Consider the following 14707-nt stretch of genomic DNA (forward strand, 5'->3'; position numbering starts at 1 on the left):
TTACTTGGAAGTATTTTTTTTTTTTATGTAGTACAAGGCAGTGCATGCTATTAACAACTTCTTTTTAAAGAAGTTACAATCCATAATCTCATATTTGTTTACTGATTAGGAGTGTTTGCATCAGGGGTGGGTTCTACTTACTTTTACTATCGGTTCACAGCAGGGCCGTGCTCCTCTGCGCATGCGCAGAAGCTTCCTGATGACGTCTGGGGCAGTGGGCGGAGTCTCCTGTTGGTTTTACTACCGGTTCTATAGAACCAGTCCGAACCGGGGGCAACCCACCACTGGTTTGCATGCAATCTATTCTAGAATAGAATAGAGTAGAGTAGAGTAGAGTAGAGTAGAGTAGAGTAGAGTAGAGTAGAGTAGAACAGAACAGAACAGAACAGAACAGAACAGAACAGAACAGAACAGAATAGAATTCTTTATTGGCCAAGTGCGATTGGACACACAAGGAATTTGTCTCTGGTGCATATGCTCTCAGTGTACATAAAAGAAAAAATATGTTCATCAAGAATCATAAGGTACAACACTTAACGATAGTCATAGGGAACAAATAAGCACTCAAATCATATTAGGAAACAGTTAATACAAATCTTAAGGATACCAGAAACAAGGTTACGGTTATGCAGTCGTAAGTGGGAGGAGATGGGTGATAGGAACGATGAGAAGAACTAATAGTAATAGTAATGCAGACTTAGTGAATAGTTTGACGGTGTTGAGGGAATTATTTGTTTAGCAGAGTGATGATGTTCGGGAAAAAAACTGTTCTTGTGTCTAGTTGTTCTGTGTGCAGTGCTCTATAGCGTCAATTTTAGGATAGGAGTTGAAACAGTTTATGTCCAGGAAGCAAGGGGTCTGTAAATATTTTCACAGCCCTCTTTTTGACTCGTGCAGTATACAGGTCCTCAATGGAAGGCAGGTTGGTAGTAATTGTTTTTTCTGCAGTTCTAATTATCCTCTGAAGTCTGGGTCTGTCTTATTGGGTTGCAGAGCCAAACCAGACAGTTATAGAGTTTGGACTAGCCCATAAAACTACGGTTCAAACAATGGAACAGTTTAAAATTATTTTTAAAACATGTTTGCAGCAATAGAATAGGCTGTGAAACACACACGCAAATAGTTGAGAAGAACTAAAACATTTAAAAGACTTCCTAAAAGTGCTTTTCCAAAAGGTAACTGGGCTTTCTTTTTTCTTCCCTTTGAAAACATTTCACTTCTCATCCAAGAAACATCTTCAGAGCTTGGGAAAAGCACCTTGGGGACAAACATGACTTGGGTGATTGAGAATCTCCATAGATAACATTTAAAAGAGCATAAATGAATGTGTCTTTAGTCCCTGATAAACTCTAACCAGGTTACCTTCTGCATTCAGGTTGGGTTTTTATATGGGTAGGCCATAGATCCTAAAAAATGTAAGATTGAGTACTTCAATAGTGAGCGTTTTCCTACTGTGTTACACAAACTAGGGCAGCTACAATATCCAGATCTTCTTGAAAGATTGCCCCATGGCGAATACATTGCAAATACTGGTAATAGTCTTTATGATGATGTATTCCTACTTGATTTTTCTTTGCTGCTTTTCTATTTATTGAACAGAATAACAGAATAAAAGAGTTGGGAGGGAACTTGGAGGTCTTCTAGTCCAACCCCCTGCTCAACAAGAGATTCTATACCAGGGGTCAGCAACCCGTCGATCTGGAGCCGCATGTGGCTCTTTCATCCCTCTGCTGTGGCTCCCTGTTGCTGGTCGGCACCACAATTTTGAGAGGAGCTTCCAGTTAGGGCAGAAAGCCTGGCATGCTAGGAGGAGACTCTATGGCAAGGGGCGGGTTTTACGGTCGGCTTGTGATAGGGCTTTTGGTCAGGACAGGTAGAGGAAAAAGGACACCGCACTAGGAAGAGACTCTATGGTGGGGGAACTGGACTTCTGGTCAGCTCCAGAATTGAACAGGAGGCTTCCAGTTAGGACCTTTGTGGCTCTTTGAGGGTTTAAGGTTGCCGACCCCTGCTATAGGGCATAGCATGCTTTTTTTTTTTTTAAATTTGATTTATATGCCGCCCTTCTCTGGAGACTCAGGGCGGCTTACAATGCGTTAAGCAATAGCCTTCATCCTTTTGTATATTTTATACAAAGTCAGCTTATTGCCCCCACAAACTGGGTCCTCATTTCACCTACCTTAGAAAGGATGGAAGGCTGAGTCAACCTTGAGCCTTGGAGAGATTCGAACCAGCAGAAATTGCAGGCAGCTGTGTTAATTACAGGGTGCACTAAACCCCTGTACTATCAAGGCTTTCCCCCCCCCCCAACTGGAAGCTCCTCTCAAAATTGTGGTGCCAACCAGCTACAGGGAGCCGCAGCAGAGGGATGAAAGAGCCATATGTGGCTTCAGAGCCACATGCGACTTCAGAGTCATGGGTTGCTGACTCCTTCCCTATACCATTCCAGAAAAATGGTTCTCCAGTACAGCCTCTAGTGATGAAGTACCCACAGCTTCTGAAGGAAAGCTGTTCCCCTGGTTAATTGTTCTCACTGTCAGGAATTTTCTCTTTCTGTCCTTGATTAGTTTCCATCCATTGTTTCTTGTCTTGCCTTCTGGTGCTTTTGAAAATAGGTTGACCCTCTCTTCTTTGTGGCAGCCCCTTTCTTTTCACTAGGTTAGACGTACCCAATTCCTGCAATCGTTCTTCATATGCTTTAGGCCCCTAATAATCATAATTTGTTGCTCTTTTCTGCACTCTTTCCATTCGATATTTCATCATTGTGAAATAAGTACATATATGAAGGAGGTAGCAAATCCAGCCAAAGGAAGATGCTTTTTCTCTCTTTGGTATAACTGCAATTGTTAAATGCATCTGATCATTCACATTCACAAAAAGCAATGGAACTTACCATATTTTTCGGAGTATAAGATGCACCTTAGTTTTGGGGGAGGAAAATAAGAAAAAAAAATTCTGCCTCTGCCTATCAGCATCCATCGGTATTCATCTGACTGGTGTCGTGTCAGTGTGTGAGACTGTTTGGAAACTGAAACAGTATTTCCTGGGTGAACAACAAGGAAGGAGACAGCAAGGAGCCTGGGCGTGGCTTAGGTCAATTGTTCTAAAACTGCATGCTGTGCTGATCTCTGAAACTGAAACTGAAACTCCTCTACTCTGCTTGTGTTTTGCTTGCTGCTGCAAACTCTGACAGTCCTTGCAGCAAATAACGAAAAGCTAGGTCAGCTTCAGCACATTATTGCAGCCTGATTCAGCACGAGCAGCTGATTGGCCGTGGAATGATCGGCCTCCTGGAATACCCCCAATCAGCTGTTCCAGGCTGCAGGGATTGCCATAGACCATTGTCTCATCCATGCCTTGTGTTTTTGGCTACATTCGGCATGTAAGATGCACTCAAATTTTCACCCTCTTTTTTTTTGGGGGGGGGAAGTGCATCTTATATTCTGAAAAATACAGTAGCTTTTAATTTGTTTGTCACTATATTACCTTATAGCTTGTTGGAACAGCACAAAAGACATTTTCTAATCTCAGTTCTAAATATTCGTGCAAAGCGAACTGCGGGTTTGAGTCCGTTACACGCTGTGATTTCAAATACAGCGACAAAGAATACATGTGTAACTTATACTGTGCAACTTATACGGTGCAATTACAATAAGAATGACATAACCACAAGGAGGGGAAAAAAAAGATAAAGAGGAACCTTGTAAATATTCATGCCACCTAATCACACGAACCAGGCTTTGTATAAAAGTCAGTATTGTCTGGCGAGTAACGCATAATGATTTCTTATCTGAACAATGTTAAGAAAAGAGTGGTTTTAAAAAATGTATGAGTTTCACATTTTTATGTATATGAGTGTTGAAATAATAGTCATAATGAAATTCTATATATGTCATCTCAGAAGAACATCTCACTGGGTGAGGGAAGGGTGCATCGATTAGACCCTCCATTCATTTCAAAGAAAGGCATACACCCAGCTGAAGAAACCAAGATCTTGAATATTTCCTAGTACCCGTGTTTCCCTGAAAATAAGACCCTGTCTTATATTTTTTTGAACCCCGAAATAAGTGTTTGGCCTTATTTTCGGGGAGGTCTTATTATTTTGTGGCGTGTGGAGCAAGATGGGGCTCCTCTTGCCATCTTACCTAATTTGTCTCCCTAACCCTAACCAGAGGAAGTGGGGTCCGGCTGAGCATGCGTTTAAATATTTTTGGGGAGGGCTTATTTAGGGGGAGGGCTTATTTTATCACATGCACGCAAAAGCCCGATCGGGCTTATTATCAGGGAATGTCTTATTTTTGGGAAAACACGGTAGAAATATTCCGATGCTTTCAATCAAATGGCATTGCAGCTTGAGTCTGTTGTTTCTTATTTATTTATTTATTGGAAGGTAGAAAAAAAAGTTGAGAAAAGCTGAGGTAAAACTTGAAGATCCAGTCTGGTTTGGTAACTGGACCAGAGGTTTAAGTCTTTCAATGTTTGAGACTCATGCTGGAGCCCATCCTCAGGCAACGTCTCTCTACCAGAATGTGTGGTTTGGTCTACTCTATGCATCATATTTATGTGGTGCCGGTTGGCTGTGGCTTCCTATTGGTTGATTGGTGTATTGATGACTAGCTATTGGCTGTTCTTTTCTTGGGCTGCAAAGTCCTTGGCTCCTAAGTACTTGATATGTTGGTGGTAAATCAGCACTCCTGTTGACTGTGAAGGGGCCTGTTTCCCAGGTTTAAATCATTTCTCTATCTTTGTAAGATTATAGAACTAATCGACCAATAGGAAGCCACACCCAACCAGGCATCACATTAATATGACTCATAGAGGTAAAGGTTCCCCTTGCACATATGTGCTAATCGTTCCTGACTCTAGGAGGCAGTGCTCATCTCCGTTTCAAAGGCAAAGAGCCAGCCCTGTCCGAAGATGTCTCTGTGGTCATGTGGCTGGCATCACTAAATGCCAAAGGTGCATGGAACGCTGTTACCTTCCCATCAAAGGTGGTCCCTATTTTTCTACTTTCATTTTTTACGTGCTTTCGAACTACTAGGTTGGCAGAAGCTGGGACAAGTAATGGGAGCTCACCCCGTTACGCAGCACTAGGGATTCGAACTGCTGAACTGCCGACCTTTCGATCGACAAGCTCAGCATCTTAGCCACTGAGCCACCGCATTCCCACTAATATGACTCATAGAGTAGCCCAAAGCACACATTCTGGTAGAGAGAAGTTTCCTGTGGGTGGGCTCCAGACCAAGTTCAAAAGCTTGGAAGACTAAACCGGTGATCTTGATGACTGACCAAGATCGGATCCTGCAATATTATTCTGAGACATGCATATTTGCCTTCCTTCATGAAAACTTGAAGCAAAAACTTGTCTCAGGAAGTCCTTAAAACACAACCCAGATGGTTGGTCTGTATTAATACTCCAGTGACGCAGACGTAGTAATATGACTGGAGATTAATGGTAATTGTCACTTCAGACTTGATTGGAAGAATCATTATCTTTCAAGGTCACATCTCCACTTTAATTACTGGTTCTGTAAGGCAGCCTTCTAACCTTGTTAGAAAACTCACTTCATCAATTACAAACAAGCCCTTCAAGTCCAAATGCTACAGTGTTCAGATGGGTGACCAACTTCATCTATCTTCCTAATTAGGTTTATTCAGACTTAAGTACAGTGTCCGTGTATGTACAGTAGTCCTGGAATTATCTAGAACTCAACTCTGCACAGCGCTAAATTAAGAGTGTTGGGATGAAGCAAAATGCTTTTAAATAAACAAAATATACAGCTTCCATGTTCCATTTCAAAATTCAAAAGGAGAGCTTATGCATGTTATTGAACATAAAACATATTTGGAAGCAGTTATATATATTTCAACTTCCTCCCCCCTTCTCATGTGCTGGGAAACAAGTACAACCAGAAGTGGGCTGCTGGGGGTTTGCAGGGGTTCAGGAGAACCTCTTGCTAAGATTCTGTGCAGTTCTGAGAACCTCCAAATCCCACTCCTGGCTAGTCTCGCCCACCCTGCTCCACCCCTCCAAGGAGTCCCCACATGGCCCATTTTGTATGCAGGTAAGTGCAGGCCGTGTGCAGAGGTTCAGGGAGGGTGAAAAATGGGCATACCGGAAGTTCTGCTCCGGACGCTCCAGAGGGCCTACGGAGCCTGGGGAGGCTGTTTTCGCCATCCCGGAGACTGGAGGAAAACCTCCAGAGCCCGGGGAGGGCAAAAATTGCCCACCCCACTGTGGTGCAGGAAGCTGACTAGGCCACGCCCACCATGGCCACACCCACCAAGCAGCTGGGCAGAGAACCCCTTGCTAAAATTTTTGAAACCCAGCCCTGAGTACAACACCTCATTAAACAGCGCTCATCCCCTCCCCCCATCTTCCCCCTCCCATCATAAGAAATGACTACTTTAATGAATCAGCCATTAAGGCAGCCACATATTTAATGCAGCTTATTAAATCAGCTTTTTTTTTTTTAGGTTTGCAAAGAAAAAAACTAGATCAGATGTATCTCCCTAATCTTAAATTCAGGTGATAGGATCAAGTTGTGCATTAGTTGTAGAATATAAATGTATGCCTGTGCATGCACGCACACACACATACAACAGTTTTACATTTAAACCACTTGAAAAAAGCAATGTTTTGGCATAAATGTCTATGTATCCTCCTCATTAGCCCTTTCCACGAAGTACTGAAGCTTCCAAAACAAAGCTAAAGATTCCTGTTTCAGTGTTGTTTCCTTGTCCCTTTCATAAGCAAATTAAATTTGTTGTGTCTTAATTGTGCAGGAGAGTAGGCTTGCGTGCATGGGTGTGAGTGATACTATTATTAAAAACCTCCATATTAAGTCCTGTTGGGAGGAATACATATTGTTTGCTTCTGAAGCACCATTTGAAATAAAGACTCTTGTAAGTAGTCTTACTAAGTACAATGTTAATATTATTATTATTATTATTTTATTTCTATACCGCCCTTCTCCTGAAGGACTCAGGGCGGTGTACAGCCTATTAAAAGCACAAAGACAAACAACAATTAAGATAATTTAAAATTATTAAATAATTTCGGCTCAATATTAAAACCCCCCAAAATTTAAAACATCCAATTTAAAATCATTACATTGATAGCTTGGCCTGGCGGAACAGCAGGGTCTTAAGGGCACAGCGAAATACCCTGAGGTCGGAGATCTTACGCATTTCCGGGGGCAGTTCATTCCACATGGTTGGGGCTCCCACAGAGAAGGCCCTCCCCCTGGGTGTCGCCAGCCGACATAACTTGGCCGATGGCACCCTGAGGAGACCCTCTCTGTGGGAGCGAACTGGCCGGTGGGAGGCTATTGGTGGCAGAAGTCGGTCTCGAAGGTACCCGGGTCCTATGCCATGGAGCGCTTTAAAGGTGGTGACCAACACCTTGAATCGCACCGGAAGACCACTGGGAGCCAGTGCAGCTCGCGCAGGAGGGGTGTCACGTAGGCACAATGGGTTGCGCCCATAACCACCCGCGCGGCCGCATTCTGGACCAGTTGGAGCCTCCGAGTGCTCTTCAAGGGGAGCCCCCATGTAGAGAGCATTACAATAGTCCAGCTGGGAGGTGACAAGGGCATGAGTGACCGTGCGCAAGGTGTCCCGGTCCAGAAAGGGCTGCAACTGGCGAATCAGGCAAACCTGATAAAAAGCCCCCCTGGCCACGGCTGTCAAATGCTCTTCAAAAGACAGCCGTGTGTCCAGGAGGACACCCAGATTGCGAGCCCTCTCTGTGGGGGGCAGTGATTCACCCCCAATAGTCAGCGATGGCACCAGCTGACTATATCGGGACCCCGGATGTCATTGATACTTTTGCTTCACTCTTTCATGCTGATTTTGCATCTTAATCTTTCAAATAAGACTTATTTGGATGTGGTTGTATATAGTTCATTTTTCCCCTCCCAGAAGTGTTGGATTTCAGCTCTAAGATGTCCTAGGTATATCATCACCTTTCCGGTTGGAAATTCAAAGGATTCCAAAACAGCATCTTAATCTTTCATATAAGACATATCTGGATGTGGGTGTATATAGTTCATTTTTCCCTTCCCAGAGGTGACCTAGGTATATCATCACCTTTCCGGTTGGAAATTCAAAAGATTCCAACACAGATAGTGGAAGTTTATCCATATGTTTCTCTCTCTTTTACTCTACCCAAAATTATGCATATAAATAATAGTATGATAAGTAGTATATTAGATATGATAGGATGATTTAGTCTGGTTATTTCTGGCATTAACCAATAATGGTCGGGACATTTGTTGGGATTAAAAAAAAAATACCAAAGATTTAAGTTGTTCCTGGATTGAGTGCTGTGGTGGCCTAGAGGTAGAGCTTTCGCCTCACAGTCAGGAGGCTGTGAGTTTGATCCTAGCTAGAGGCAGATAATTCTCTCTCTGGGCACAATGAGAACTCTGTATTGGTGACAGGAAGGGCATCTGGCCAGTAAACATTCTGCTAGCTCCATTCAGTTGCCCAGACTCCACCCCACATGGGATTATGGGGTCATTAAAAGAAGATGGTTTAAGTTGTTCCTGGATAAGTGCCACACAAGAATGGGTGTGCCAGGAATAAAAAAGGCTAGATGCTATGTATCTCTTTTTCACACTTTTTTTTACCTCTTCAACCTGCTTATGGTGCCCCATAAGTCAAGCCACTAGTGTGCAACATTTCCATTTCTACCATTGTCCCTTATTAGTGTGAAAATGCTTTTCAGCAATGCAACTGTATACAGTCGGAAGAAATACTGCTTCCTGCAGCAAATATGTATTTGTCTCTGATGGGTGGAGCGTGATGGTTCCTGTGGTTAGAATGCCAAGTTAACCTCACATTCGAGACCTGAGTGCTGCTGCATTTTGGGGTGAGTTCCTGTCACTCACTCCAGCTCCTTGTGTGGACATGAAAAGAGCCCCAACGGGAGCCACCATAGCAACAGTGATGTCACCAGATAATCCTTTCAATCCAGAAGCAGCTTGAATGGTGCCTCCTGACACGAATGGGATAGGAATTTTGAGTTGTGTCTTTGGGAAATAAAGTGGTTTTAGGTTGGATTTAGACTCCCCAAGCAACACTTCCATATGCAACTTGCAAGGGCATTTTCTATAAATTTGATAGCAAATGTGAATACCAGTTACTAAATACCTGCCCAGAGTCATGGTTTTGTGTGTGTGTGTGTGTGTTTGTGTGTGTGTGTATTGTATGTGTATATATAGATAGTGTGTGTATATATAAAAATTATATATATATATATATATATATATATATATATATATATATATATATATATATATATATATATATATATGCATACTCTTTGACTAGACCAAATATATGTAATATTTTTATTACAGTATTTGATAAGTGTTTACAGGGGGGAAAAGTACAGTAAAGAGGGGAACAGTTTAATACCGCATTTATTATTGGAGAAGGGAAAAACAGCATAGCTAATTCAAAGTTTTGTGTGGTTGTGTAACTTGGTGGAGATCTTTGGCCACCTGATATGTGAGTGTAGGTTAGCAGCAGCCCTTACAAAAATAATAAAGATAAAATTTGTCCGGGTGGCCCTTGTATTCGGAAAAGATTGGGGCGATCAACCATAAATATAACAATCTATCGAAACAGAGGGAGGGGTGAAAGAGAAAAAGAAGAGCACTAATCGAGCTTGTCCTGTGCTCTTCTTTGTAGTCTCAACGTCGTGTTACGTTTCACCTCCCCGATGGTTCGCAGGAAAGCTGCAGTGACAGTGGCCTAGGAGATCATGAGCCTGTGGGTAGTGGAATGATGGTCTCACACCCTCTCCCTCTGGTTCAGCCGCAGGACGAATTCTACGACCAGGCCTCCCCGGACAAGAGGACCGAAGCAGATGGAAACTCGGACCCCAACTCTGGTGAGTGATGTTTTTCGACTTTCATGAACATCCCTCTACAGCAGGGCTGTCAAACTGGATTTCTTCCAGGGCTGGATCGGCATTGTTGTTCTCTGTGGGCCAGGCCAGGGGGGATGGACCGGGGGTTGCCTCTTGCAGCATTGTGCCGCCCCCCCTCCATGCCCTGTTTTCATCCTGGATGGCCTCCTGCAGCACTTTGCCAACCAAGATGGACAGTGGTGGGATTCAAATAATTTAACAATCGGTTCTCTGCCCTAATGACCAGCTGGGTAGGCATGGCTCAGTGGTCATGTGACCGTGTGGGTGTAACCAACTCAACTTCTCTTATGTCAATGGGCGCTTCATCTTAGCTTTTACAATGTAACAAGGATTAACCAGAGAGGCAGTTTCTGTAAGCAGGGTAATAAAGATTAGGCTAGAAACTACACCAGAACATTTCCTTCCTGCCTTCCTTACAGGATTAGTCCTGTAAAGTGGGAAAAAAAACAAAATAAGATTTCTTCCAACAACTGGTTCTCCGAACTGCTTAGAAGGTTAACTACCAGTTCTCCCGAATAGGTGCGAACTGGCTGAATCCCATCACTGCAAACAGGGCACAAAACATCCCCCATGTCCCGTTTTGGCTGACAAAGTGCTGCAGGAGGCTCTCCAGGATGAAAATGGGGTACCAGAGGCACCACGGGCCGGTCCTTTGTTATTTCCAGGCCGGCCCCATGGGCCAGATTTAAGTACCCCACTGACCTGATCTGGCCCATGGTTTGACTACAGAAATAGGATGTTCAGACTCGGTTTGGTGATGCCTGAAAAAGGAGGCGGATGGATGTGTATGATGCCCAGAGTATCCTTCGGACAGCAACTGAAACTGGCTGAAGGGTCAAAGTCAATAATAAGTTCAGGCAAATATTTGAGAAAAGAAGATAGAGGAGAAACAGACCAGCAGAGAAAAGGATAGAAGGAAAGGATCTCATTGTTGCCACTTGTTGTGCATATATTTGTTTGGACTCACTATTTTGTACTGATGTGTGGTTTCAGGATTGATGGAAAGGACTTGTTTCCTTTTCTAAGTTTTATTTATGAATGTACTGCTAAGGCTCGGATGATAAATGGAAGCCATTTCTTTAATGAAAATTGTTGTTTCCATCTGGTTGTTTCTAAATATGCTGGACTTCAACTTTTTACTCCCCAGCCGTCATGGCTGGCCTTTGGTTATTTTGTCTGTGGTTGATTGAAAAGTAAAATTTCTTTATACTTTCATGAGCAGGATTATACGGGAAATTTAAGATGACCTCTGTGAATCATTCCTTAAAGAAACTGCTAATTGTTTGTAAATTTAAAGCCAGTTTGCTTGAAAAATCAAGACACCCTTTTTGCTTGGTTTCTGTCACCTGCCTTGAGTTGTCTCCTTGCATTGTGAAAATACAAACAGTAACAAACCTACTTGGTTTCTAACACCATTCCCTCCTCCAAAGCTTTTTTTCCACAGGAAAAAATTGAATGTCATCCTTGGGCAAGTGTGAGCTTCAGTAGTATTGTTGCTAAGTAAATCACTGCACTGCATTGAAAGTTTCACAGGCTGGTTATGATTGCATTGCAGGTCTGGATCCAGTACTCTGAATAAGCCTGTTGAAATAAGAGACGTGTGACATCACAATATCACACAGAGTTAGCGTTTCTACACTGTTTGAGATAAAGGGGGTGTCTTTTGTTTGTTTTTCAATTTAGATATATTGCATCATTTTACTATTTCACATACTGATCTTATTATTATCAATTACAACAGGAAAAAAAATGTTACCAAATTTCAACATGGAACAGAAATTTCAGGAAACTCACATTTTTATGTAGAGGTAGTGAATATGCAATTTATCATCCTCCGTATACGTTCAATATTTAATTTCAACTCACAAATCTACGGCAACTGAGTGTGGTCTGTTGTTGTTGCTGTTATCTCTTTTATTTGTTAAACATGAAATCACTCAACTGGACATTTAAAATTGTTTCACAAATATCATTGACTTATTATTATTATTATTATTATTATTATTATTATTATTATTATTATTATTATCATCTTTATTCATTAAATATAAAACTCAGTCAACTGAACATTCAAAAATGCATCACAAATACCATTGACTGGTGCTAATGGTTGATATGGGTTGCTACCAGCGTCCTAGGTATCAACCAAGTACCTTCTTAAGATGTACGATGTTCCAAGTAGTGCAGTTTTTTGCAGTTCCGTTGGTGTTATTGCAGGAAGCTGCAAATTTCCTGATGTATGTTATAAAATTCTTGGACATGGTACCAAGTGCCCCGATGACAATGGGTATCATGGTTACATGTTTCATCCATAGCCGTGTAGTTTCTATGGCCAAGTCGTGATATTTCATGATTTTTTTCAGTTCTTTTTCTTCGACTCTGGCATCTCTTGGTACCGCGATGTCAATAAATTGTACGTTTAGGTTTTCGACAACTGTGATATCTGGCGTGTTGTGTTCCAAGTGACGATCAGTCTGTATTCGAAAGTCCCACAAGATCTTCACCTTCTCATTTTCTATAACTTTTTCCACTTTATGTTCCCATGACTTTTTGGATACAGGAAAGTTGTATCTTTTACATAAAGACCAGTGGACTAATTTAGCAACTCGGTCGTGTCTAGCTTTGTGCGATTTTGCTGCATTTGCATATTAAATGTGAAATAGTTTCAACTTTGTTGTTGCAAAGTTGACAGTTTGGATTATTGGTGGATTTTTGTATCTTTGTTTTCATGGCATTAGTTTGTGGCCATTATTATTATTATTATTATTATTATTATTATTATTATTATTATTATTATTATTATTATTATTATTATTATTATTATCAGTTGTTGTTGTGGTGGTGTAATACAAAATTGTTTGTAATGTGGCCCACAGGATAGTTAATATAAGTGCTTCTTTGGAAGAGTATCTAGAGGGAAAATATCTTTTCCTCTTTCTTTTTGCTTATTGCTTTCATTGTTCGGCCAATTAATATAGGAGAATACTTTAATATATTCAAATATACATAAACATAGACATTGCTCCCAAATATTATCATGGATCATTTATTTTCCATTGCTGTTTTGTCTGTAGGATTGTATTTTGAATTGTGGGGTCCTTGATGCTCTCTGAGCTTGGCTGTTTTCTGGCAGACATTTTATTACCAAACCAGGTAACCTCATCAGTGCTATACTGATATGGCAAGTCACTTGTATATAATCAGAGAACAAACCCCGCTCCCATCTAGTGCTGATGATATTACCGAGTTTGGTAATGAAATGTCCGTAAGAAAACAACCAAGCTGAAAGAGCAACAAAGAAACTCACAGTTCAACCCTGAGTGACAATCAATCAAATCTTTATCCGGCCACAGACCAGCATGCCCTGAGCGACAAATATTCTCTTCTATTGGTATTTTAAACTATTTGAACCGAGAGACTTCAAATGGAGAAAAACAAACAATTCAGGTTCTGTTTATCTGTTAATGCTGCTGCTTTGAACGTTCGTCTTTTTGGGATGGTTGCTTCCACTTTCTTCGAGGAATAACACAAATAACAGAGTTGGAAGGGACCTTGGAGGTCTTCTAGTCCAACCCCCTGCCCAAACAGGAGATCCTATACTGTTCCAGACAAGTGGCAGTCCAGCCTCTCCTTAAAATACTCAAGTGAAGGCATTTCCGAAGGCATGCAGTTCCACTGGTTAATTGTTCTTGCTGTTAGGAAATTTCTCCTTAGCTCCAAGTTGCTTCTCCTCTTGATTAGTTTCCAGCCATTGCTTCTTGTCCTGCCTTCTGGTGCTTTGGAGAATAGCTTAATACCCCCCTCTTCTTTTGGCAGCCCCTAAGATATTGGAACACTGCTATCCCGTTGCCCCTAGTCCTTCTTTTTATTAGACGAGACAAAACCAATTCCTGCAACTGTTCTTCATATGTTTTATGAATGGAATGATCGAATAATGGAATTCCGGGTAATTTCTATCCCATTTGCCTGACCGATAAGCACTCTCGTGCATTACACAGCCAGTCCTTAGGGCCTCCATTTGTACATCTGTTTGAAAAGGTGCATGTTTTCATTTCAAGAACAGAGGTAAATATAAATAATTTGCTTATAATCAGTGGTGGGTTGTTTCCGGCTCAGTCCGGTTCTTGTGAACCGGTAGTAATGGCAGCGGGAGGCTCCGCCCACCCAGGCAGATGTCATCATGGCTTATCTGCACATGTGCAGAAGTGCGCGCACACTCCTGTTGCAAACTGGTAGTAAAGGTAAGTGGAACCCACCCCTGCTTATAATTTTGGTGTTGGGCTCTTATTACATGCACAGCCAAATTAAAACCTGCTCTTTAGATCTTAAAAAGCACATCCTCATTCCCATCTCCCTTTCATACATAGTTTTCATCATGTACTTTTCGATTTGGGTGTTTTTCCCATGGTGGACCGTGCTTTTCAGGTGCACAAAAAAAAATCACTGTTTGTTGTTGATGGTGATGAATGGCATTCTATCTGAGATGCGTTCTGCTCTCTGTGTTTTGGCGCTGCAATTAGGTTGAGGTTTCAAAATCCGACTGTATTCCGAGTTAAATATTCCTCAGGTTTAATGAAGCAGTGCTCCAGCAATCCACTGTCATATTTTCCCAGCTTTGCCAGCCTAGGAAGAGACATGAGAGTTACACAATTACCTTTGCTTAATGAAAACGCCTGCACAGTGAGCAGAAATTCTTCCAGCTAACTTAAAGCCAGCAATCATTCATGCTGGATGAAAGCGTGAAAAAGATTTTCAACATTAGCTTTA

The 14707-nt window shown here is 41.8% G+C and overlaps 1 protein-coding gene across 3 annotated transcripts in view; it reads left to right on the forward strand.

Annotated features, from left to right (window-relative positions):
* Window positions 1-14707, forward strand: part of PCDH9 (protocadherin 9) — a 926161-nt gene that overhangs the window by 577143 nt on the left and 334311 nt on the right. For 2 of the 3 annotated variants that reach the window (XM_034416729.3, XM_034416739.3), the window contains exon 3: window positions 9700-9901. In XM_034416729.3, coding sequence (XP_034272620.1) covers window positions 9700-9901 — 202 coding nt within the window. The remainder of the gene's footprint in view (window positions 1-9699; window positions 9902-14707) is intronic. The other variant, XM_034416749.3, reaches the window with a different exon arrangement.

This window comes from Pantherophis guttatus, chromosome 5, assembly GCF_059756535.1.
Source record: "Pantherophis guttatus breed Tessera chromosome 5, ASM5975653v1, whole genome shotgun sequence".
NCBI classification, from domain to species: domain Eukaryota; kingdom Metazoa; phylum Chordata; class Lepidosauria; order Squamata; family Colubridae; genus Pantherophis; species Pantherophis guttatus.